At 37.1% G+C, this 26,438-nt stretch overlaps 1 protein-coding gene across 8 annotated transcripts in view; it reads right to left on the bottom strand.

Moving 5' to 3' along the window:
• VPS13B (vacuolar protein sorting 13 homolog B) overlaps positions 1-9,491 on the bottom strand; it is a 702,408-nt gene extending 692,917 nt beyond the window's left edge. For 2 of the 8 annotated variants that reach the window (XR_004904391.1, XM_036031296.1), the window contains exons 1-2: positions 9,259-9,486; positions 8,623-8,801 (exon numbers count right to left, since the gene is read on the bottom strand). Coding sequence is in view for 7 of the 8 variants with exons in the window: in XM_036031296.1 (XP_035887189.1) it covers positions 8,623-8,769 (147 nt within the window). In the remaining variant the exon portion in view is untranslated. Of the gene's footprint in view, positions 1-8,622; positions 8,802-9,154 lie in introns of all 8 variants that reach the window. The other 6 variants (XM_036031293.1, XM_028534101.2, XM_036031289.1 and 3 more) reach the window with 4 other exon arrangements.
• Between the last annotated feature and the right edge of the window lie 16,947 nt (positions 9,492-26,438).

Raw genomic sequence — 26,438 nt, 5'->3', positions numbered from 1 at the left:
TATAATAATATATAATATAACAATAAAATAAAAATGGATGAAGATGTGAAAGATGTAGTACACACATAATAAAATCAAATTATTATTCAAGCTTCAAAAAAAGGGAAATTCTGTCATATACTGCAACACAGATGAACACTGAGCACATTATGCTAAGTGAAACAGGTCACAAAAAGACAAATATTGTATGATTCCACTTATATTAGATGACTAAACTGGCCAAATTCCCAGAAACAAAAAAATAGAACGGTGGTTGTCAGGGACTGGGGGAAAAAGAAGTAAGGGTGTTGTCCAGTGGATAGAGGCTTTAGGTTTGGAAAATGAAAAGTTCTAGAGATCTACTGAGCAACAATGCACACAGAGTTAACACTACTGTACACTTAAAAATGGTTAAGAGGGTAAATTGACATGTGGTTTTTACCACAAAAAAAATAAAAGAATATAAGATAACTTCAACAATTCATAGTTAGAAGTTTAGCAAATTCTCACCCCAAAAAGCTTGACAAAAGTGGACAAAGTTGTCAAAACAACCAAAATCTCAGGAACAATAAGGAGATCACAGTATTAGTTGGTACAAGCAACAAAGCAGCATACCAAGCAGAAAATTAACAGAGATCCAGAGAAAAAAAGAGTCAAAGATGGTCTTGCTATTATTTCACATATCCCTGGGAACTGCCTGGCTGTGCTTACGGAGAAGACAACTGAGAGCCCTAACAAGCTATTCATTCATTATTGACCAAGAGGCCCTAAAAACAGGAAGTTAAAAAAAATGGTATAACTTCTGGTCAAGATGGATTGCCTCCTCACACAACTACACCAAAATTACCAGAAAACTATAGAACAACCATCACTCAGAATAGTCAAAAATCAAGTTTAATGGAAGTCTGACAGCTACAGAATTAAAGAAACGGCATCTATCTACATAGAGATGGAGACACAGAACAGGTGGCCCCACATTCACATGTGGTAGATAAAATTCAGGAGGGCTATCTCGGGAGCAAGGAGTCCCAGCCCCACACCAGGCCCCCAACCCAGGGTTCCAGCGACAGGAAGGCAAGTCCTCATAACTTCTGACTGTAAAAACCAGCAGGTATTGAGTTGGTGGAAGAAAATTCTGGAGTCCCAAGCAGTTCCTCTTAAAGAACGCACACACAAACTACTGAGACTCACTCCCTCTGAGCTCCAGAACTGGAGTAGCAGCTTGGAAGGCACCAATGGAATAAAGGACGGAACTGCAGGGTCTGGCATCAAGGCAAGAGCTGGGAGACAGCCTTCTCCCATACAGGAAGGAAGAGACCATTGTCCCTTTTATGAGCCCTCCCCACAACATAGCCACAAAGCCAGCAAACAGGTGCCATATCAGTGACTCCATCGATCTGGTTAGCACTGTTTTCCCTGCCATGGAAATTCCCAGAGGCTCAGTCTCACCCAATTTACAGCTGTTAACGGTGGCTTTTCTATATGAATGGCTGATCTTGGCTCATGGTTCACAACTTCCAAAATCCTTTCAAACAAACAACAGCTGGTCTCAGTGACTCCCTAGCCCACAAACCTCTTGCTAAGTGGCCCAGCTCTGGTGCTAGCTGCAGCCACATTCACAGCTTGGCCTCACCTGGGAATCTCTAAGCCCAGCACAAGTACAGCCACCTCTATAGTTCAGGAAGCGCAGCCTTGAGCTGACTTAGCCTGCACCACCTGAAAACCCCAGGGCCTGTGCATGCACCCACTAGACAACTACAGACCACATCAGAGCACCACCACCCTGCCCCTGAACAGCTTAATCCTCCACAGAAGGCAGAGGTTGGTGGTCACTGCTCACAGCCAGTCAGTGCAGCAGACTGGAGTGGGTAAATCCCTCCCATTGACCTACCAACAGCAACCAAGTTTCAACTACAAGAGGAGGTGTTCTCATCCCACACAAAGAGCACACCTTAAATACACAGCATGGGTGATAGGGAAGGCTGTACCACTGGACCCTACAGGACACATACTACATTAGGCCATCCTACCAAGACAGGGATTCATACCAGCTCTACCTAATACACAAAGACAAACACGGGGACGCTGCCAAAATGAGGAGACAAAGAAACATAGCTAATGAAAGAACAGATCAAAACTCCAGAAAAATAGCTAAACAAAGTAGGAAAAAGCAATCTATCAGATGGAGAGTTGAAAACACTGGTTATAAGGATGCTCAAGAAATTTAGTGAGGATCTCAAAAGCATAAAAAAGATCCAATCAGAAACAAAAAATACACTAATTAAAATAAAGAACAATTCACAGGGCAACAATAGTAGAGTGAAGGAAGCCAAGAATCAAATCAATGATTTGGAACATAAGGAAGAAAAAAACAACCAATCAGAACAAGAAGAAAACTCAAAAAAAAAACAAGGATAGTGTCAGCAGCTGCTGGGACAACTTCAACCATTCCAACATTCGCATCATAGGGGTTCCAGAAGGAGATGAGAAAGAGCAAGAAATTGGAAATCTATTTGAAAAAATAATGAAAGAAAACTACCCAAACGTGGTGAAGGAAGTAGACATGGAAGTCCAGGAAGCACGAGCCCCAAACAAGACAGATGCAAAAAGATACAACTCTGCTATTTTAGTTTGCAAAAACAACAACAGACAATATGTAAACAAATGAAAATAACTGTGTTCCAATAAGATTTAATTTACCAAGGTACTCCCAGGCCAATCTTTTTGATCCTTGATTTTGAGAACACTAAGAAATTTCTTGATGACATCCAGTCAAGATGGATGCATAGGTAGATACACTTTGCTAACTCTCACAACCAAAAGAAGGTCAACAACAAATTTAAAAACAAAAAATAACCAGAACTGCCAGGAAATCTAACTGTGTGGAAGTCCAATAGCCAAGGAGTTAAAGAAGAAACATTCATCCAAAATGGTAGGAGGGATGGGGACTAGAAGCAGGAGTGGAGAGGATGGGAGGCAAGGCCACCTGCAGCTGGCAACCCAGAGCAGGTGAGGTGGAAGCTGGCAGACCAGGGGGTCACATATTTGCCTACAGATAAACTGGGAGGAACAACTGGGGAATGAGACAGACAGTGCAAGCCAGGTTTTCAGTGTGGGGAAATAAAACCTCAAAACTACTGACTGCAAAAACGTGGGGGGAGGACAGCAGGCGGGTTGCAGGGGCAGGAGAAACTCCCAACCTCACAGGAGAGTTTGCTGGAGAGACCCACAGGGTCTTAGAACGTACACAAAACCACCCACCCGGAAATCAGCACCAGAAGGGCCCAACTTGCTTGTGGGTAGTCGAGGAAGTAACTGAAAGCCAGCAGAGACCTGTGTAAGCAGCACTATTCCCTCTCAGACCCCTCCCCCACACACAGAGCCACAATGCAGCAAAGAGGTTGACCCGCCCTGGTGAATACCTAAGGCTCTGCCCCTTACTACATAATAGGCACCCCAAGACAAAAAATATGGTCCAAATGAAAGAACAGTTCAAAACTCCAAAAACAGAGCTAAGTGATGAAGAAACAGCCAACCTAACAGATGCAGAGTTCAAAACACTGGCAATCGTGATGTTCACAGAAATGGTTGAGTATGGTCACAAAACGGAGGAAAAAGTGAAGGCTACGCAAAGTGAAATAAAGGGAAATATACAGGGAACCAAAAGTGAAGGGAAGGAAACCAGAACTCAAATCAATGGTTTGGACTAGAAGGAAAAAATACACATTCAACCAGAACAGAATGAAGAAATAAGAACTCAAAAAAATGAAGAGAGACTTAGGAACCTCTGAGACAACGTTAAATGTTACAACATCCGAATCATAGGGGTGCCAAAAGGAGAAGAGGAAGAGCAAGAAGTTAAAAACATATTTGAAAAAATAATGAAGGAAAATTTCCCCAGTCTGGCAAAGGAAATAGACTTCCAGGAGGTCCAGGAAGCTCAGAGTCCCAAAGAAGTTGGACCCAAGGAAGCACATACCAAGGCACATCATAATTGCATTACTCAAGACTAAAGATAAGGAGAGAATCTTAAAAGCTGCAACAGAAAAGGAGACAGTTACCTACGAAGGAATGCCCTACAGGCAAGGAGGGGCTGGAAAGAAGTATTCAAGTCATGAAAGGCAAGGACCTACATCCAAGATTATACTCTACCCAGCAAAGCTATCATTCAGAATGGGAGGGCAGATAAAGTGCTTCCCAGATAAGGTCAAGTTAAAAGAGTTCATCACCACCAAGCCCTTACTATATGAAATGTTAAAGGGACTTATCTAAGAAAAAGATGATAAAAAATATGAACAGTAAAATGACAACAAACTCACCACTGTCAACAACTGACCCTAAAAAACAAAAACAAAAACAAACTAAGCAAACTACTAGAACAGGAACAGAATCACAGAAATGGAGATCACATGGAGAGTTATCAGTAGGGAGAGGAAGGGGGTGAATGGGGGAAAAGGTACAGGGAATAAGAAGCATAGATTAGGTATAAAAATAGACAGGGGGAGGTTAAGAATAGTATGGGAAATGGAAAAGCCAAAGAACTTATGTTTGGCCCATGGCCAGGAACTAAGGTGGGGGAATGCTGGTGGGAGAGGGGTGCAGGGCAGAGGAGAATAAAGGGGAGAAAAAATGGTACAACTGTAATAGCAAAATGAATAGAATATATTTTAAAAAATTCCTTGAAAAGCATAACTAATCACTAACAAATGGAATTATAGAAGTCTAAATAGTCATGTATCTGTTAAGAAATTAAATCAGTAATATAAAACTTTCCAACAAAAAAAAAAACCTTCTGATCCTCATGACTTCATGGTTGATTTTACCTAACATTTAAAAAACTAATAGTCCAGGCCAAGTAGGTCTGCTAGTTACAGCATCATCCTCATATGCCAAGGTTGTGGGTTTGATCCCCAGTCAGGGCACATACCAGAAGAAACCAATGACCATATAAATAAGTGGAACAACAAATTGATGTTTCTCTCTCTCTCTCTCTCTCTCTCTCCCCCCCCTACCCCGCCTCCCCACTCCTCTGTCTCTCTAATATCAATTTTTTTATTTTTTAAAAGATTTTATTTATTTATTTTTAGAGAGGGAAGGGAGGGAGATAGAGAGAGAGAGAAACATCAGTGTGTGGTTGCTGGGGGTCATGGCCTGCAACCCAGGCATGTGCCCTGACTGGGAATTGAACCTGCGACAGTTTGGTTCGCAGCCCGAGCTCAATCCACTAAGCTACGCCAGCCAAGGCTCTAATATCAATTTTTAAAAAGTTAAAACACTAATAAAGAAAGTTGCAGATTTTTCACTTCCTGATTTCAAAACATTAATCAAAACAATGTGATACTCACAAAAAGAAAGACATTCAATCCAATGTAGATTTAAAGCCCAGAAATAAACTGTCACATCTATGGCCAACTGATTTTTTTCAGAAGAAAGACCATTCAGTGGGGAAAGGACAGTTTAACACACAAGTTCAGAATTCTGAATATCCACATGCAAAAAACAAATGAAGCTGGATCCTTACACCACATACAGAAATTAACTCAAAATGAATCAAAGATCTCAATGTTACAGAGTTAAAACTATAATATTCTAAGAAGAGCCCAGGCTGGGTAGCTCAGTTGGTTGAGTGTCATCCCATATACCAAATGGTTGCGGGTTTGATTCCTGGTGAGGGCACATGCCTAGGTTATAGGTTCAATCCCCAGTAAGGGTACATACAGGAGGAAACCAATCGATGTTTTTCTCTCAAATCAATGTTTCTCTCTCTCTCCCTTTCCCTTCTTCTCTCTCTAAAATAAATACACATATTTTTTAAAATAAATAAAGGTTCAGGAAGAGCCACAAATACTTTTTTTAAAAAAAACTTAATACTGCCTTAGCTGGTGTGGCTCAGTGGATTGAGCGCCAGCCTGGGAAGCAAAGGATTGTCAGTTTGATTCCTCGTCAGAGTGCTGCCTTGGTTGCGGGCCAGGCCAGGTCAGGTCCCCCGTGCGGGGCACGCAAGAGGCAACTATACACTGATGTTTCTCTCCCTCTCTTTCTCCCTCCCTTCCTTCCTCATGCCTAAAATAAATAAATAAAATCTTAAGAAAAAAAAACTTAATACTATGTCAACACAATATATGTTCACATATATTGCTTCCTCCCAAATTAATCTATAGATTCAATGTAACCTCAATTAAAAAGGTCAGTGGGTTTCCCTTTTCTGGGAAATTCTACCATGTACAAGCTGAAATTTAAATGTATATTGAAATACAAAGGACCTAAAATAGTTATGATGAACTTTAAGGAAAAAAGAACAAAGTTGTACAAATTACACTATCACTCTAAAGTCAATATGGTAGTGACACAAGAACAGACAGACCACTGAACAGATAAAGAATTCAGAAATCAGTCCACACAAATCACAACCTGATTTGCACAAAGACGTACTATAATTCAATAGGGAAAAAATGGTTCAACAGATGGAGTACGTTAACTGAAAATCAATGGAAAATTATTGAACCTTGAGTTCTACTTCTCAAGTGCAGAAAATTTTAGAGTGCAGTAATTTTAGATGAATCATAGAAAACAACTAAGCTAAAAGGAAACGTAGGGAAGTATCTTTGCATTGGAGTAATCAAAGATATCAAACAAGACATGAAAAGTTAAAGGAAAAAATTGATAAATTGGACCTCAATAATATGAACTCTATTCATCAAAAGACACTTTTAAGAGAGCAAAAAGACAAGCCACACACTGGGAGAAGATATTGCAAAACATGTATTTGTCAAATGACTTATTTCCAAAATATACAAAGAATTCATACAATAAGTAAAAGACAGAAAATGCAATTTTTTAAAAAAGGCAAAAGAATCAGAAACTTTACAAAAAAGGATATCCAAATAGTCAATGAACACATGAAAGTGCTCAACATTATTAATCATTAGGGAAGTATAATTTTTAATTATGAGGTACCACTACACACCCACAAAAAAAGACTAAAATACCAAACATCAAATAATAACGTTAAGTGTGAAGTAACTGGGAACCCTCATACATTGTTGGTGAGACTGTAAATGGGTACAATCACTGCAGAAAACTATTTGGCAATATCCATTAAAGCTAAAACATATAAGTACCTCCTAGGGAGGAAAAATTAATTTCCCTCCTAAGGGATACCTATGTGCACCAAAGTACATGTACAAGAATGTTCATAAGCCCTGTTCAGGTAGCTCAGTGGGTTAGAGTGTCATCTTGATACACCAAGGTTGTAAGATAGATTCCTGGTCAAAACACATGTAAGAATCAACCAACAAATGCATAAATAAGTGGAACAACAAATCAATGTTTCTTTCTTTCTTTTCTTCTTTCTTCCTTTCTCTCTCCCTCCTCCCCTTTCCTCTCTTTAAAATCAACAAATTTTAAAAAAAATTCACAAGGGCTTTCTTTACAATAGCCAAAAGCAGAAACAATCCAAATGTACATCAATAGTAAAATAAATAAGTAAACGGTGAATCTTTATAAAATGGAATACTACAAGGCAATACAAAGAACAAGCTACCACTCAACATGAGTTCATATTAGCCATAATATGGAAGAACAGAAGCCAGTCACAATTCCATTTATTTACAATTCAAGAACAGGTAATATTTACCTATGTTGATAGAAGTCAGAACAACAGTCATCTATTTGGGGGGCTGGGAGATACTGATTACAAAGAGGCACAAGAGAGTTACTTGGGGTGTAGGAAATATTCTGCATCTTGATCTGGATAGTTACACAGGTGTGTACATATGTATAAATTAAGCTGCATACTTAGCATTTGTGCCCATAAGATAACTAACCTGGGAGAGGAAAAGGGGAAGGAACCAGAGTATTTTTTTTAGTGTTAACTCTAGATTACTTAATAACAGAGAAAACAGTGGAATATAACAAAAATTATTCATAACTATCACCAGCAGATTAAATCTTTCCCTACCTCCTAAAAAGTAGTTGGTCTCTGACTCTTCTGAGTTTCCACAGATTGTTTGTATCCTCAAGTCTAACAGAGTTGCCTGGCATATGTTAGCATTAAATGAAGTAATAACTACATGAACTTTGAAGTTACAGTTCATTTTGTATCACAGCATTCTCACATTAGGAGAAAGAAAAACTAAAAAAAGAAGTTATTTAAAAAGTTTTCAATTTTGCTGGCATTCTTAATCTGTGTCACTCAAATACCGTGAGGATGCCACTGGTAAACGTCATCTTTCCTACTAAGAAACAGAACTTCCCTTAACATCTTACCGTCTTTCAGACTCTTCCATTCCTCAAAAAGAGAATGGAAATGTATTCCTTTTTAGCATCATACAGAATCTTAGCAAGGTAAATTAGCATATTCGGTAAGGCTTGAGAATTGAGTGAATAGGCTGAGCAATCCTGACAAGTACAATGAAATTGTTTTCCTAGTTGATGAGGTAACTTTTGGGAATCAGAGTCTAATAAACCATCGCTAGTAAAAAAGCATAAAAAATATTCTGTAAAGAAAGGTGTCTAGTTTTAGGGTGGCCAAAATACATTAGCAGAGGAGTTTTTAAAACATAAAGTCAAAGTGTAGGAAACAATGGATTACTTTTAAACAAGCTGAAAATGTGTCCAATCAATGACAACTACATAATTTACCTGTTCCAGCACATCCAACTTTAACTCGAGCTTGCTGAGAACCACATCTCCACCCCATAGCGAAAGCTGTAGATCTGATGGCTTTAAATTCTTAATATAGCGATTCACATAGCTCATTAAAATTGGAGTCACATATGACTCCAGCATCGTTTAAGGTGTAGAGGAGTCAAAGTCAGAAGCTGTAAAGACAGAAATATTAGAACTGAGTCGATGGTGCAGCGAAGAAAAAAAAAAAAATCACTTCTCAAGAAGGGTAGATGAGGCCGAAAAAGTTAAGTCCCCACCAAAGCAGCCGCTCGCCTCCTCCCAAAAGCAGAAAAAACTCAGTGGCCTCTCAGCTCCAGGGCAACCACCTCACTAGTACAACCCCCAACTCGCCTGCCGAGAAGTGGGAGGAGAGTCAGTCACCTGAAGACACCGAGTCCCCAGAAAGCCAATGAAGTGCTGTCGGCTCCCTTTGAACCGCAGCACCTCTTCACCAGCCCCGTCATCCCCGCAAGGCCCTGGCCTCCCACAACCCAGCCGGATCTACCACGACAGAACCACAGCCAGAAAGAAGCCGGCTCCCACCCCCCGGCCTACTGCACTCTCGGCTGACACGCTAACGAGTACCGTGGGGTCCACTCCTCTGTATACCTCCGGTACCCGAACCCGGCATGGGCGCAGCTCCTCTACGCGCCACTTCCGGGTGTGCCCCACTCGGTGCTCAAAACAAACTGTCCCTCCACTGCCACCACTCGACTACGCAACAGGGCCGGAGCGCTCGGGCTGGAGGAGCCAATCGGCGCTTCTTCTAGAGGGAGACCTCCTACACTTGGCTAGCCTACGTCCCAGCTCCGAGCCGCCAGTGGTCTGGACAAAGCTTTGGGAAGTGCCCGGGGGAGGTGGGCGGACCGGTAACGTGGAGACACCCGAGATCCGGAAGTGGTGCTCCTGGGAGTGAGTGGCCGCGGGTGGTGGAGTTCGGGTTGGGGAAGCTCGCGGTCTGTAGGTCCGAGGTGGAAGAAAGTGGGTCCCAGCGTTTAAAATGCTGAAAACAAGTAGTTATTGTTTCTCTTGGGAAGTGAAGGCCAGGGAAGAGGAAACATGGGTTCAGTAGGTAGGGCTATAGCCCTCAGGCCGTAGGTAGAAGAAGGCTGTGAAGGGGAGGGGGTACTTAAAACTAGACCTTAAGTTCATTTGCTGGAGGACATGGAAAGAAATTGAAGGGCTGGTGAAGGGGTGCAACTTAAGGAAATGCCTTTTGGCCAAGCGTGTAAACAAGCTCTCGCGTCCTCTTTACTTGGAAGAAGCAGTAATTCCGTGTTACCAAATTTGCTGAAACGGGGCGGAGAAGGAATGGTCAGAGGAAACATTGTAGTAAACCATTGGATTTCAGCTTCGTATGGGATTTCAGAAAAGGGGCGGAAATGTCAGAAGGGAGAAGGAAATGGAACTCCTACAGACAAAGTGAAAAGAGATAGCGGATAAGGAATGAATTCGAAGTTTTAAAAGTCAGTGTTGGGTTTTTTGAGGCTGAAAAAAATGTAAAAAAAAATAGTATCTTTCATTCTAGCACTTTGCAAACTAATGCTTGCACCTAATTTGGGAAAATATACACAGATTAAAGGAATACCACAAGACATGGGACCAAAATTTATGACCAGAGCCTCTTATTTTTTAGTAACCTCTGAAGAAAACACCTACCACTGCATCTTGAAAATAGACAACTTATAAAGTTGTCTATTAAAATACCCACCCATGTTGTTGCATTTAATTGAAAATACTTAAGTAAATTCATGAAGCTCTTTACTCGAATTCAAGTTATGATTTCTTGAAAGTTTAAAACGTACAATAAAAAAGTATAACTGATGATGCCAGGTTTTTAGATTTATTTTGTTAGCGAAAATAATGGATTAAGTTTTAAAAAATTTTAAAGAGCAGCTAATTGCTAATTCAGAGCAACCGTGCCTTCACAAAAAGGTTTGATTAATTACCTAGGTAATTGGTGTCTTATTAAAACTTACTAAATTAAGCAAATAAATTATCCAAGTAAGCGCTTGTTATCTGCCTCACCTGCAAGGAACAGGTTGAACCCATGGCTCAGAGTTTTAATATAAAGAAAATGGTTCCACTAGTTGTATGAAAGACCTAGGTGGTCCAATAGAAGCTCCAGTCTTGTTAGTTTTCCAGAGAAAGAAAAAGGGACTAGTCTTATTTGTGTGGCAATTTAATAAATAGTCAGATGTTTAGAATAAACAGGAGTAGTTGATTTACTATGATGTAGGTAAAAGTAGATTTACAGTTTTCAGTACACAAAATGGTTTATTCCTATATTATTTATTAATTATTTTTATTTTCCATATGAACAACTATAACCATACTTTTGCTCCAACCTGTATAACCACAATGATTTATAATCATAGAATACTAAACTTTTTTTTATTCTTTTTGTTCCCGTATGCCATTTCTCTTTTGGATCCAACAACAACAACAAAGTAGTAAATTCATGTCTTGGGAAAAATATTGGGACACTGATTTTTTTGTTTGGTTTTAAGAATTCAAAAGTGGTTTTCAACCTGTGCCCTGTTCTGTAAGCAATCAAGATAAATTTAATTCCTTTTCAACCAATATGTTTCATTGCTCATGGTTTTTTTTACATATCAAATGTGCAGCCTTTCCCAAAGCTTTCACTATAAATGCTGTTCTCTTGTAAGATTCCACCCCCTCCCCAGAAATCATTTTAATCTCAAGAAATCTTTGAGGCAGTTTGGTTATATAGGTAATAGATCTCCAGAGTTAGGTGAATTTTTTTCTTAATTACAGCAATTGTTGATTCACAGCAGAACTGAGCTAAAAGTACAGAGTTCCCATATATTCTCTGTCTCCACATATGCACACAACCTTCCCTACTATTGACATCCCCCACCACAGTAGTACATTCATTACAATCAATGAACCTGCAGTGACACATCATTTTCACCCAAAGTCTACAGTTTACATTAGGGTCCATTCTTGCTATCTTGCATTCTGTGGATTTTGACAAATGTATAATGACACATTTCTACTGTATATAGAGTAGTGTCACTACCCTAAATATTTCCTATGCCTATTCATCCATCCCCCAAACTTCTGAACATTTTACTGTCTCCATAGTTTTAATTTTTCCAGGATGTTATATAGTTGGAATCAAAGTGTATAGCATTTTGAGATTGACATCTTCCATTTAGTAATATGCACTTAAGTTCCCTCCATGTCTTTTTATGTTTTGATAGCTCTTTTTTTTTAAAAAGATTTTATTCATCCATTTTTAGGGAGGGAAGGGAGGGGGGAGAGAGAGAGAGAGAGAGAGAAACACATCAATGTGCGGTTGCTGGGGGTTATGGCCTACAACCCAAGAATGTACCCTGGCTGGGAATCGAACCTGGGACACTTTAGTTCCCAGCCCGTGCTCAATCCACTGAGCTACGCCAGCCAGGTTGGTGTCCTCTGATAGCTCTTTTTTTAATGATGAAAAATATACCATTGCATGGATGTATCACAGTTTATTTACCCATTCACCTATTGAAGGATATCATGCTTGCTTCTGCTATAAAAATTCACATGCAGGTTTTTATGTGGACATAAACGCCATTTTCAACTCTTTTGGATAAATGTTTTCAAGCACAATTGCTGGATTATACGGTAAGAGTATGGTTAGTTTTGTAAAAAACTGCCATACTATCTTCCAAAGTGGCCGTACCATTTTGCGTTCCTACCAGCAATGAAGAGAGTTCTTGTTGCTCCACTTTCTTGCCAGCACTTTGTGTTGTCAGTGATCCAGATTCCAGCTATTGTAATAGATGTGCAGTGGCACCTCATTGTTCTAATTTGCAATTTCCTCATGGCATGTGAGGTTAAAAGTCTTTTCATATGCTTACCTTACCATCTGTAAATCTTCTTTGGTGATATGTCTGTTCATATGTTTTGCCCATTTTTTAATCAGGTTGTTCATTTTCTTATTGAATATTAACAGTTCCTTGTATATTTCATATAAAAATGTTTTGTCAGGTATGTATTTTGCAAATATTCTCTCCTAGTCTGTGGTTCTTCTTCTCTTGAAAATGTCTTTGGAAGAACAAAAGTTTTTAATTTTAATGAAGTTTGGATTTAATCAATTTTTTCACGGATCCTGTCTTTTCTGTTATGTCTATAAAGGTTTTGTCATAACTGAGGTAATCTCACGTTTCTTCCATTTTAGGAGTTTTATCATTTCATGTTTTACATGTAAGGGTAAATTCAATTTTGAGTTCATTTTTGTGAAGGTGTAAGGTCTATGTCCAGATTCATTTTTTTGCATGTAGATGTCCAATTGCTCCAGCACCATTTGTTGAAGAGATTCCTGGCTCCACTGAATCACCTTTACTTCTTGGAAAGATTTGTTGGCTATATTTATGTGCATCTGTTTCTCATAGCAGCTCTATTAGTTTTTGCCTTACATACTAGGTTTTCCCTCAGAGACTTCTGCTTATGGGTTTCTGCTGCACCGCTAAGTTGCGATTTTCTCTCTAATTTTGAGAACAGTGGTTTGCCCTGTGACTTCACTTCTCTGGTGGATCTAAGAGTTGGTGATATTTCATTTTGTTCAGCTTTTTTTTTAAAGATTTTTTTATTTATTTTTAGGGAGGGAAGAGAGGGGGAGAGAGAGAGAGAGAGAGAGAGAGAGAGAAACATCAATGTGCGGTTGCTGGGGGTTATGGCCTGCAACCCAGGAATGTACCCTTGCTGGGAATCGAACCTGGGACACTTTGGTTCCCAGCCTGCGCTCAATCCACTGAGCTACGCCAGCCAGGGCTTGTTCAGCTTTTTACTTGTTGTTAAGATAGAACAGCATCTTCTAAGCTGCTCACATACTGGACAAGAAACTAAAAGTCTCCGTTGAAATTTTTAAATATTTAAATGTTTAAATTTTTGAAAAAAGGTAAGGAAGGCCTCCTTTATTATTTATTTTTCTATTATGTTTAGTGTATGTATGAGATCTTCAAGTACAGGGACTTGTATGCCTAGCACAAAGGAGGCATAGGTAGAGATGCTTCACTTCCTCCCACAACCAAAAGAAGGATAACAACCAATTTTTTTAAAAAATGAACAACCAGAACAGCCAGAACTGCAGTTCTGCAAACTGCATGGAACTGCAACAATGAAGGAGTTAAAGACCCATTCATCCAGGCCAGTAGGAGGGGCAGAGAGGGGCAGCTGGGTGGGCAGAGAGGACCCATGGCAAGGCAGCAACAGCAAGGGCAAGGAGGGCCTCGTTCACCAGGAAACTAAAGACTCAAAACCTCTAGCTGTAAAATATGGTGGGGTTTGCAAAGGCAGGAGAAACTGCCAGTCTCATAGGAGGGTTCATTGGAAAGTGGAGCTAGAGTGAAGCAAGCTAGCAGCATTGTTCCATCTCTGACTCCTCCCCCACAGACAGCGCCACTACACAACCAACAGAGTTATCCAGCCCTGGCAAATACATAAGACTCTGTACCCTTACAATTTAACAGGTGCTCCAAGACAAAGAAATATGGCCCAAATGAAAGAACAGATCAAAATTCCAGAAAAAGAGCTAAGTGACTAGGAGATAAACAACCTATCTGATGCAGAATTCAAAACACTGGTAATCAGAATGCTCACAGAATTGTTTGAGCTTGGTTACAAAGTGAAGGAAGAAATGAAGGCTATACAAAGTAAAATAAAGGAAAATATACAGGGAACCAACAGTGAAGAGAAGGAAACCAGGACTCAAATCAATGATTTGGAACAAAAGGAAGAAATAAATATCCAAGCAGAACAGAATGAAGAAACAAGAATTCAAAAAAATGAGGAGAGGCTTTGGAACCTCTAGGACAACTTTAAGAGCTCCAATATCTGAATCATAGGGCTGACAGGAGGAGAAAAGGAAGAGCAAGAAATTGAAAAATTATTTGAACAAATAATGAAGGAAAAGTTCCCCAATCTGGCAAAGGAAATAGATGTCCATGAAGCTCAAAGAGTTCCAAAGAAGTTGGACCCAAGGAGGCACACACTAAAGCACATCATAAGTAAGTTACCCAAGATTAAAGATAAGGAGAGAATCTTAAAAGCAGCAAGAGGAAAGGAGAGAGTTACCTACAAAGGAGTTCCCATGAGACTATCAGCTGATTTCTCAAAAGAAACCTTTCAGGCAAGAAGAAGCTAGAAAAAAGTATTTGAAGTCATGAAAGGCAAGGATCTGTATCCAAGATTACTCTATCCAGCAAAGCTTTCATTTAAAATGGAAGGGCAGATAAAGTGCTTCTCAGACAAGGTCAACTTAAAGGAGTTTATCATCACCAAGCCCTTATTATATGAAATGTTAAAGGGACTTATCTAAGAAATAGAAGATCAAAAAATTATGAACAATAAAATGACAAAAAAATTCTTAACTATCAACTACTGAACTTAAAAAAACAAAAACACAGGAACAAATATAAAGTACACATGGACAAAAACTAGGGGGGTAGAAATGGGAGGGAGGTGGAGAGGGATGGGTGGGTGGACTGGGGTGGGAGTAAAGGAAAGAAAACTGTACTTGAACAATGATTAAAATAAAATTAAAAAAAAAAAAAAAACTAAGCCAAGAACTAGAACAGGAACAGAATCACAGAAATGAAGATCACATGGAGGGTTACCAGTGGTGGGGAATGTACAGGGAATAAGAAGCATAATTGGTAGGCATAAAATAGACAGGGGTAGGTTCAGAATAGTATAGGAAATAGAGAAGCCAAAGAACTTATATGTACAACTCATGAATGTGAACTAAGAGGATGGAGGATGCTGGAGGGTGAGGGGTACAGGGCAGAGGGAGGATAAAGGGGAGAAAAAATAGGAAAACTGCAATAGCATAATCAATAAAATATACTTAAAATGATTGTTCAATAAGTCTGTTTACTTTTTCTCCTGTGTACATGGCTAGATTATTATTAGAGCTCTCTTACAGTGAGGTATCGTCAAGTATCTGAGTTCTGAGCACCTGAATATGGGTAGAAGTGATGTGGGTATAGGGCTGGGTCATAAAAGCCCTCCACATAATAGTTTTATTCTTTTGCCCATCACCAAACTACATAAATAGGATGCAACTCCAAAAGAACTCCAAGTTCCAAGAAATGCCAAGGACAACAAATGGGAGACTTGAGTATGTGAATCATTGCCTAAGATGAACACAAACTGCTAACTGGTAACATTCATTAGAATTTTGCATGATTGAGAAGTCAACCACTAATCCTCAGATTTGAGGCTTTAGCTGTTGTAGCAGGAAATGCTATTTTAAGTAATGTAAATAAATAATAGACATTAGCTAAAATTAATCTATTCAACTTTGTTTTTCAGGAACATGAAAATTTAACTTAATTTATTCATGATATTATCATTGTTTAATTCAATTTTAAAATATACTTACCTAGACAATCACTTTACTTTCACTACAAGTTATTATACCTTGTTTCTTTTTTATAACAAAAGTATGGCATGATGAGGAAGATCAGACACAGAAAGATTAAGTGAACTACCTATGGTCAGAGCCAATCAGCCCAACTCTTCTGACTGCAAGTCTCAATTTCTCCCCTTTTGAGAAGAAAAAAAGAAACAGAAAGTAAAAACCTATTAATTCCTATCATAATAGAACAACAGAAGAAGTTTTCTGGGTTTAGGGCAATACATATTAAGTACCTGCGCAAAACACTTCTGACTAGCTTCCTAAAGAGTTACAGCACAAAGATGTTTAACGTAGCCTCAGAGTTAACTGTGGACAAGTATCTGTGCAAGTCATATAGGTGTTATCACACTATGAGCGCTGGGCCCAGTGTGTGGTTCATAAGAAGTCCAATTGCTAGGAAATCAGTAATAATCATGGTTGCTCCAAGTTCTTGAAATATAATAGTTTCATATTCTGAATTCACTCATTAACTCAAAGACATTTCTGAATGCCCACTGTATGGCATACACCATGCTAGGCACTGAGGCATGCCTACATGGAAGAAGCTTAGTTTCAATGGAATCACAGATATAAGTGACTAATTAAAATATTATATGATAAGTGAAATATGTACAAAATGTGGGATGTGAAAAAATCACTTAGAATTATTTGAGAATCACTCAAGACTTAAAGGGGAGTTGTCAGCTGTGGATAATTTTTTAATGTTAACTCCTACTACAGAAAATCAGTAGTATGATTTTCCAGTGTCAGAAACTAGGAGAAACTAGGACTTCTACTCAACTACAAAATAATGTACTTTTTCCAGTGATCTAAGTCTTTCCAAGAAAATCAGGAAACTCCATTTATAATTCACATTAAAATAAATGGATGCTATCACAAGTGGAATGACCTAGTTTGATCCCTATCTGAGGATAGAAATAGCCCTACAAACCTCTACTAGATCAAAATAATAGGAGGGATAGGCAAGTATACCAATGGGATATAGTAAAGACCCCAGAAATAAACTTCCTTATTTATGGGATCTTGATATATGCCAGAAGAAGCATTACAGATCAATGGGAAATGACTTGCATATATCAATAACTGGCACTGGAACAATTACTACCCAGATGAAAGAAAATTAAAATTATTTTCCTACCTCAGACTTAAGGAGTGAAGTCCAAGGTTTATGGGGCCTCAAACTTTAAATCTGGGGAGTCCCTATTTAAGAAAAACTACCAAATATTTTACTTTTGTAAATTTTATAAAAATGTACATCCTATATTGTACACATTACTTGTGATTCTCCCAGGACCTCAGAAAGGGCTTGCTCAAGTAACAGCCCCTGAAGCTTAAGCTTCATTAGTTTTATGGTGAACTTATCTCTGCTCACAACAAAATAAATTACAGTTAGATTAGAAATTAAATGTGAAAGGAAAAACTTAATTTATTTAAAACTTATTATTCCTCAGAGAGAAAAGATTTCCTCTTATGATTATTTTTATTTTTATATATTTTTGAAATTATTTACTTATTGATTTTTAGAAAGACAGAGAAGAGAGACAGGAGACATATTGATATGTTATTCCAAATATTCATGAATTCATTGGTTGAAACTTGTATGTGCTCTGACTGGAGTATTGAACCTGCAACCCTGTCATATTGGACAACACTCTAACCAACTGAGCTATTCATCCAGGGTAGCTTATTTTTCTTATTTTTTAAATAAGCAAAATTGATAGAGTACAAACTATAAAGAAAAAGCTTAATGAATTTTATGCATTAAAATGAAATAAATTTGCATATCAAAGAACATGTTAAAGTGAAATGCAAGGCACAGGTTAGGTGAAGATGTTTGCAATCTACATCAGTTAACAAAGGATTAGAATCCAGATTTGTATATCAAATGGCAAAGTCACAAGTTAAAGACAGTCCAGTAGAAAATTAGGCAGTTCATAAAAGAGGAAACCCAGATATTTAATAATAACAAGAAAGTACATTCAACTTCACTAATATTTAGGTGAATTAAATTTAAAACAACAATGACCTGCTATTTTATACCCATCAGACTGACAACATTTTTAATACCCAATGTCAAAGATATGGAATGATTTAAACTAATACACTGTTAGAGAAAACTTCACAATTGAGAGGAATTTAGCAATATCCAACAGATTTCAAGATACATGTACTCTGGCAATTCCACTTGTAACTATAGAGAAACTCTTGCATATGTGCACAAGGACACATGTTTAACAGTATTTTGCAGTATTGCTTGTAGAGTAAAACAGTGGAAACAATTAAAATATCAACAGAAAAAAATGCTACCTAAACTTTGTTATATTTATATAATGAAACAGTATATAGTAGTTAAATGACAAAGTTCAGCTCTGACTTTCAAGTGTTTTTACCTACAATCAGAAATACAGTTTAAGGCCTGGCTGGCGTAGCTCAGTGGATTGAGCCCGGGCTGCGAACCAAAGTGTTACAGGTTTGATTCCCAGTCAGGGCAAATGCCTGGGTTGCAGGCCACAGCCCCCAGCAACTGCACATTGATGTTTCTCTCTCTCTCTGTCTCCCTCCCTTCCCTCTCTAAAAATAAATAAATTTTTAAAAAAAGAAATACAGTTTACACCATGACTCAATATATAGATACTCATACACATATTGAGAACTCTCACAAAATTATATTTAAATTGAGTATATGTGATGCATTCTCTTTTCTGTTATTCTATTTTTTCCTAAAGTAGTTCATGACATATTAATTGATACTGTGAGCTACTTAATAGTTTGCAACTCACATTCTGAAAAAACACTGAACAAAGTTACATATTTATCAGTATTAATAAATCTAAAATATATAACAATGAAAAAATAAGTTACAGTAAGAATAGCATATTACACATGTACTATATATTCTAGTGTGGTATATATAAATACCACATTTATCATGTGGTATTTATATATAGTATGTATACAATATACTTTATACGAGTATACTTTCATATATGTACAAGGTCTGTCCAGAAAAAGTCCAGTCATTGTTAATATAACAAGAATGGTTTGTACAACATCCATGTAAACTGGCAGCCAAGGAGAGTAGACTGAAATGCACATGCATAAACAATGGCGACTTCACTGTACTAATTAGTGGGGGTGGTAGACACCATTGAGTGAGCATGTGTACTGTGTGGCCATCACATTCAAAATGACTGAGTGAGTAGAACAATCAATCTGCATCAGATTTTGTGAAGCTTGAACATTCCCCTGCGGAAACTATTTGGATGATTCAGAAGGCCACAGCTATGGGCAACTGGTGATTGGCAGCTTCAGCACAACAATGTGCCCACTCATGTATCATGTCTCATGCAGAGATTTTTGGCAAAACATCATATCACCCAGGTGACTCAGCCCCCATTCAGCCCAGATTTGGTGTCTGGTGACTTCTGGCTTTTCCCAAAACTAAAATCACTTTTGAAAGAGAAGAGATTTGAGACCATCGATGAGATGCAGGAAAATACAACAGAGCAGCTGATGGAGACTGGGAAAACAGGGCAGCTGGAAGACTGGGAGTCTCAAGGTGCTTACTTTGAAGGGAACTGAGGCATCCTTGTCCTGTGTACAATGTTTCTTGTATCTTGTATCTTCTTCAATAAATATCTCTATTTTTCATATTACATAGTATTTCTGGACAGATCATTTACACACACACGTGCACATGCATGAGCACGTACACATATGGGCAGATCATATAAATATATGGAAATACAGGTTTATTACACTGTGTCCTGATGTGAATTTCTTTATCTTACTTGTGGTTTGTTGAGCTTCTTATATGTGTAGATTCCTGTCTTCGGTCATATTTGGGATGTTTGCAGCTGTTACTTTTTCAAATATTCTTTCTGTCCCATTCTCTCTCTTCTTCTGAGACTCCCACAATGATGTGATACATGTGTCCCACAAGTTTCTTTGACTCTGGGCTGTTTATTATTTTTCCTTTCTGCTCCATAGACTAGATAACTTCAGTTGTCTAGTACTGATCTATACTGTATATAGTTGTCTAGTACTAATCTGTACTGTATATAGATCATATATAGATCATCTACAGATAGATATAGATCTATAGATAGTATATAGATCATAGGTATGATCTACATTATAGGTCTATATCTATGATCTATATAATCTATATTATTATATAATAACATAATATATAATATATAATATCTATATATGCTATATAATATATGATATCGTATATAATTATATATAATTATATAATTATATAACACAATTATATAATTATATACTAATATATTGAATATATTACTTTTTATTATATACTTATATAATTATATATTTTATGTGTGTAATTATATAATTATGTAATTATGTAATTATATATTTATATACATATGTTTATATTTATATATTATAATATAATTTATATGTTTATGATATAATTATATATTTTATATGTAATTATATAATTATGTTATAATTATATATTATAATTTATTTATTTATAATATATTTAATATACTAATAACATAAACATAATATTATATTATATATTATAAACATCATATATAATATAATTATATAATATAGTTATATAATTATAAACATTAACATTAATGTATTTGATATTATATTTATATGTTTATAATATATATTAATGTATTAACATATTAATATATTAAATATATTGATGTTTATAATATATTATATATAATTTTATAATAATATTATATTATGTAATTTTATCATTATATATTATAAACATTATATGTTATAACATGTATATTATATATAATGTAGAAATAGTCTATAATATACCAGTATTATTCCTATCAGCCAAAGACACTACAATCTAAATGTTTATTAACAAATGGATGGAAAATAAAATATGGTGTATATATATACAATGGAATACTACAGAGTGAGGCAAAAATAGGTTGTCTAATGTGCCTGTTCAGAACATGATACACACTCAGAAAAGACCTGATTGCCCCTCTGGCTTATGCTAGGGTCTGCAGAAGCAGGAAGTGAAGGCTAGGGCAGAATTATAGATGGCCTGTCTAAGCATTGAAGGACTGCCTCTGCTCAGAACCAATCTGCAAAAATGAGAGTTTGTTTGATTTTTTCTTTTTGGTTTGGGGTATTTAATGAAATTTCTGTGAGATTACTGGCTGACTACTGAAATAATGCAGCAAAGACTTAGGTGACCATTATAAATAAGAAGTACACTCTTTGCAAAAACTGTATTGTAGACTCATTAGACAAATGGGTGATTAAAGCCCTCAACAAGGAACAACATCAAACTCTGGAGAGGGGGGAGTAATTATGATTTCCCTAATTATAATATTCAAAATGTCCAGTTCTGTGACAAAAAAAGCACAAGGTATACAAATAAACAGGAAAGTGTGACCCATTCACAGGGAAAAAGTGTAAGAAAACATACTTGAGGAAGTTCGGACATCAATCATAGCAGGCAAAGACTTTAAATCAACTGTCTTACATATACTCAAAGAGCTCAAAGAAAAGCATGGGCAAAAAAAAGAACTATAGAAAAGAAGGAGAATGATATATTAATAAATAGAGAATATCAACACAGAGATAGAAATTTTGAAAGAAACCAAATGGGAATTCTGGAGCTAGAAAAGTAAGTAGCTATAATTAAAAATTTGCTACAGAGATTCTAGGGCATACTTGAACAGGAAGGAAAAACAATCAGCAAACTTGAAGTTAAGACAACTGAAATGATCTAGTCTGTGGAGCATAAAGGAAAAATAATAAAAAACAACCCAGAGTCAAAAAAAACTTGTGGGACACATGTATCACATCATTATGGGAGTCTCAGAAGAAAAGAGAGATGGGGCAGAAAGAATATTTGAAAAAATAACAGCTGCAAACATCCCAAATATGACCGAAGACATGAATCTACACATATAAGAAGCTCAAGAAACCACAAGATAAAGAAATTCACATCAGGACACAGTGTAATAAAACTGTGAAATGTCAAAGAAAGACTGACTAAGTAACAAGAGAAAAGTCATTTAGCATGTACAAGGGCTCCTCTACAAGAATAACAGCCTATTTGTCATTGGAAACCATGGAAACCAGAAAGTAGTGGGACAACATTTAAAATGTTGAAAGAGAAAACAAACTATTAACTAATAATTCTATATCTGGCAAAACTAATATTCGTAAATGAAGGAGGAATAAAGACATTTCTAGATAAATAAAAACCAGCAAGCTTGTTGCTATGAAATCAGTCCAATAAGAAATGTTGAAGGGACTCCTTCAGACTGAAATGAAAGGACACTAGGCAGTAACTCAAGGCCATATGAAGAAAGAAAGAATGCCAATGGAGGTAACTAGATAGGTAAATGAAACAATCAGGATTATAGTGGTTTTGGCTTAGAATTCTCCTTTTATTTCTTTAATGATTTTAAAGATGAATACATAAAACAGTATTTGTACATATAGGTTATTGAACAACAATACATAAAGATAATTTTTTACAATAACATAAAACAGAAAGACAAAGCTGTATAATAGCAGTTTCTGTATGCCATTGAAGAGATGAAAAAGATATTCCATGCCATTGGTATACTAATAGACATTAGTGGCTATACCAATAGACTTTATCAGAAATTATTACAAGAGACAAAGGTAGACATTATATATAAATAAAAGGGTCAATTGGTCAAGAAGTTATAATAATTACATTTCTGTAAAATAGCAAAAGCAGATGTTTATGAACACTTATTTAATATTGCTAAGATGTTAAGATGACAATACCACCCAAAGCAATATATAGATTCAGTATAACACCTGACAAAATCCCAATGGCCTTTTACAGAAATGGTAAAATCCATTATAAATTTTTTTAATTTGCTTATTTTTAATTACAACTGGCATGGAAAATTATGTTAGTTTCAGGTGTATAGCTTCATGGTTACCCATTTATATAATTTACAAAGTGATCCCACCAATAAGTCTAGTACCCATCTGGTACCATACATAGTTATTACAGTATTATTGACTATATTACCTGTGCCATACTTTACATCCTCACAACTATTTTGTAACTACCAATTTGTGCTTCTTAATCCCTTCACCTTATCCAACCAGCAGACAATATTCCACCCATCTGGACGCCATCAGTTTGTTCTTTGTATCTATGAGTCTGTTTCTATTTTGTTTATTTTTCTAGATTCCACATATAAGTGAAATCGGTATTTATCTTTTTCTGACTGACTCACTTCACTTAGAAAAATACCTCTTGACCCATCCAATGAGTGAAAAATGGTAAGATTTCATTCTTTATTATGGTTGACTATTATTCTATTGTCTATGTACCGCTTCTTGGATATCCAATTGTCTGTTGATGGACTCTTAGGTTACTTCCATATCTTGCCTATTGTAAATAATGCTGCAATAAACATAGGGAAGCATATAGCTTTTCAAATTAGTGTTTTGGACTTCTTCGGATAAAAACCCTGAAGTGGAATTGCTGGGTCATAAGGTAGTTCTAGTTTTAATTTCGTGAGGAAACTCCATACTATTTGCCATAGTGGCTGCACCAATTTCAATCCTACCAACAGTGCACAAGGGTTCCCTTTTCTCCACATCCTCACCAATACAGAATTAATGGCAGGCTTCTGACAGGTGTGAGACATTCATACAGGTGATATGTCATTGTAGTTTTAATTTGCATTTCTCTGATGATTAGTGATGTTGCGTATCTTTTGATGTCTATTGGTCACCTGTATGTCCTTTTGGAAAACTGGCCATTTTTAAATTAAATTATTTGTTTTGGTGTTGTATGATTTCTTTATACATTTTGGATATTAACTCTTTATAAGATGTTTCATTGGTGAATATTTTCTTCCATTCAATAGGTTTTCCTTTTATTTTGTTGAATTCAAATAGGTTTTCTTTGCTGTATAAAAACTTTTTCATTTGAGGTAGTCGCATTTTTATTTTGTTTCCTTTACCCAAGGAGATATATCAGAAAAAAAATATTGCTAAGAAAAATATCATAGAGTTTGCTGCCTATGTTTTCTTCCAGGGGTTTTATGGTTTCAGGTCTTACATTTAAGCCCTTAATCCATTTTGAGTTTATTCTTGTATATGATGCAAAAAGGTGGTTTAGGGGTTTTTTTGCATGTAGCTGTTCAATTTTCCAACACTATTTATAGAATGTCATTACCTCATTGTATGTTTTTGCCTCTTTTGTCATATACATCAATTGACCATATAGGTGTAGGTTTATTTCCAGACTCTCCATTCTACTCCATTGATCAATGTGTCTGTTTTTATGCCTGTACTGTGCTAATTTAATTACTATATCCTTGTAGTTTGATATCAGGTAGCATGATAATCTTCCACTTTGTTCTTCTTAAGATAGATGTGACTCTTTAGGGTCTTTGTGGTTCTATATAAATTTTTGATTATTTGTATTCATTTTTGCTAGGGGATAATCAGTTATCAGTATCTCTGTTTTGATTTGTGTTTTTCTTGGATTAGCACTTTCCAGAGAGAAATTCTTCTATTTCCTTTCTGGATGTTATAAACTTGGCACTGAGTTCTTAGAGACTAAAAGAAAAGGAGCTCTTGTTATTTAGTACATATACCCCATATAGATTTTTAGACAATTTTCCTTTTTAACATGAATGCTTTGGTCCAACATTCTTCTGGTTTAACCTCTCCAGAGTGAACCCTTTAGTCTTTTACCAGGATGGATATGGGGTACTCACTTGCATGGCTTCATGAGAAAAGAGAACTGCTCTTTAGAAATTTGATAGACTTTTGGTTACTCCGTATCTTTTCAGCTTCATCTGCATCCTTGCCCTCTGAACTGCTTGGTTTAATTCTTATCTTTCCAGGGTTTATTGCAGATCTAATAATGGTCATACCTCAGTATTCGTTAGCTTCAGAACTCATCAAAACCTGTATTCATCACATTTTGACGAGAAAAAAATGTCTCAGCACTCAGTGCCTGCTCAGGGCTTGTGGCATTTGCTGGAACTTGTATGAGTCACAATGCCACCCTGCCAGAGAAAATGCTTCATTGTTTGGTACTCATCAGTTTCAGCACTCATCAGAGTTCCAGAACAAACTGAGAAAAAGTACTGAGGTACTACTGTACTTAGGTTAATTACTCCTGGGCACTTTTCTTTGTTCTACTGCGTCATTTTTGCTACTCGTTCATCAAATATCCATCTTCCAAATTTTTGATGACATCTCTTGCCTCTGCTAGAGCTGCACATTCAGCTCTTGTCTTCTCATATTCATTTCTTTGTTGGTGTAGAGCCCTAAATTTTTCTCCTAACAGTCTTTTGATGGTGGTTAAGGAGGGAACGGAAATAAACTTACAGGTGGTTTGACTCCTTAATCATTTACTTCTACACGGATATACAGGTGATGGTCATTAGTTCATCTTTTCATTTGTAGAGGATAATGACAGGAGGGTTATAAATTCATTACTCAACACTGAGGGTGAAGGTCTCAGTGAGGATGAAGGAATTACTGTGGGAAGAAAATTGCTGCAACAGAATAAGGATTCATGGTGCTTCACAGGACTAAGAGTATCTCTTAGAAGCTGTTATTTTTCAGAGAAATACTGTAAGGAGAAGAAAAAGAATGGGCTAGCTGGATCATGTTCCATGTGACTTGAAGAAGATGTTTATTCTGCTACTTTCGGGTAAAATGCTCTGAAGTTATCAATTAAATTAATCTGCTCTAGTGTGTCATTTGAGGCCACTGTTTCTTTGTTGACTTTATCCTGAAAGATCTATCCATTGATGTCAATGGGGTGTTAAAATTCCCTACTATGACTTTATTACTGTCAGTCTCTCCCTGTATGCCCATCAAGATTTGCTCTATATACTTCTGGCCAAGATGGAGGCATAGGTAGACACACTGTGCCTCCTCACACAACCAAAATAAGAACAACAACAATTTAGAAACAAAATAACAACCAGAACTCACAGAAAATTGAACTGTAAGGAAGTTGGACAACCAAGGAGTTAAAATAGACACATTCATCCAGACTGGTAGGAGGGGTGGAGTCAGGCAGCTGGGCAAAGAGGGGTTTCGGCACAAAAAGCGGTGGCACATCTGGGGCGTGCAAGGCCGCAGTAGTCGGACCCTGGGCACATAGGCGGTGGCTGGCAGACTCTGGGCACAGGGTGGCAACGGGCAGATCCAGTGAGGTGGTGATTGTGAAGCAAGGCAGTACACACAAGGCGGCTGGCTGACCAGGCAGTCCCACATTCACATGCAGATAAACCCAGCAAAGTTGTTGGAGAGACCCACAGGGTCCTAGAATACTTCTTGTGTACAAGCCCACCCACACAGGAATTAG

This window comes from Phyllostomus discolor, chromosome 7, assembly GCF_004126475.2.
Source record: "Phyllostomus discolor isolate MPI-MPIP mPhyDis1 chromosome 7, mPhyDis1.pri.v3, whole genome shotgun sequence".
Classification (NCBI taxonomy): domain Eukaryota; kingdom Metazoa; phylum Chordata; class Mammalia; order Chiroptera; family Phyllostomidae; genus Phyllostomus; species Phyllostomus discolor.
This window is presented reverse-complemented; position numbering and strand designations above follow the sequence as displayed.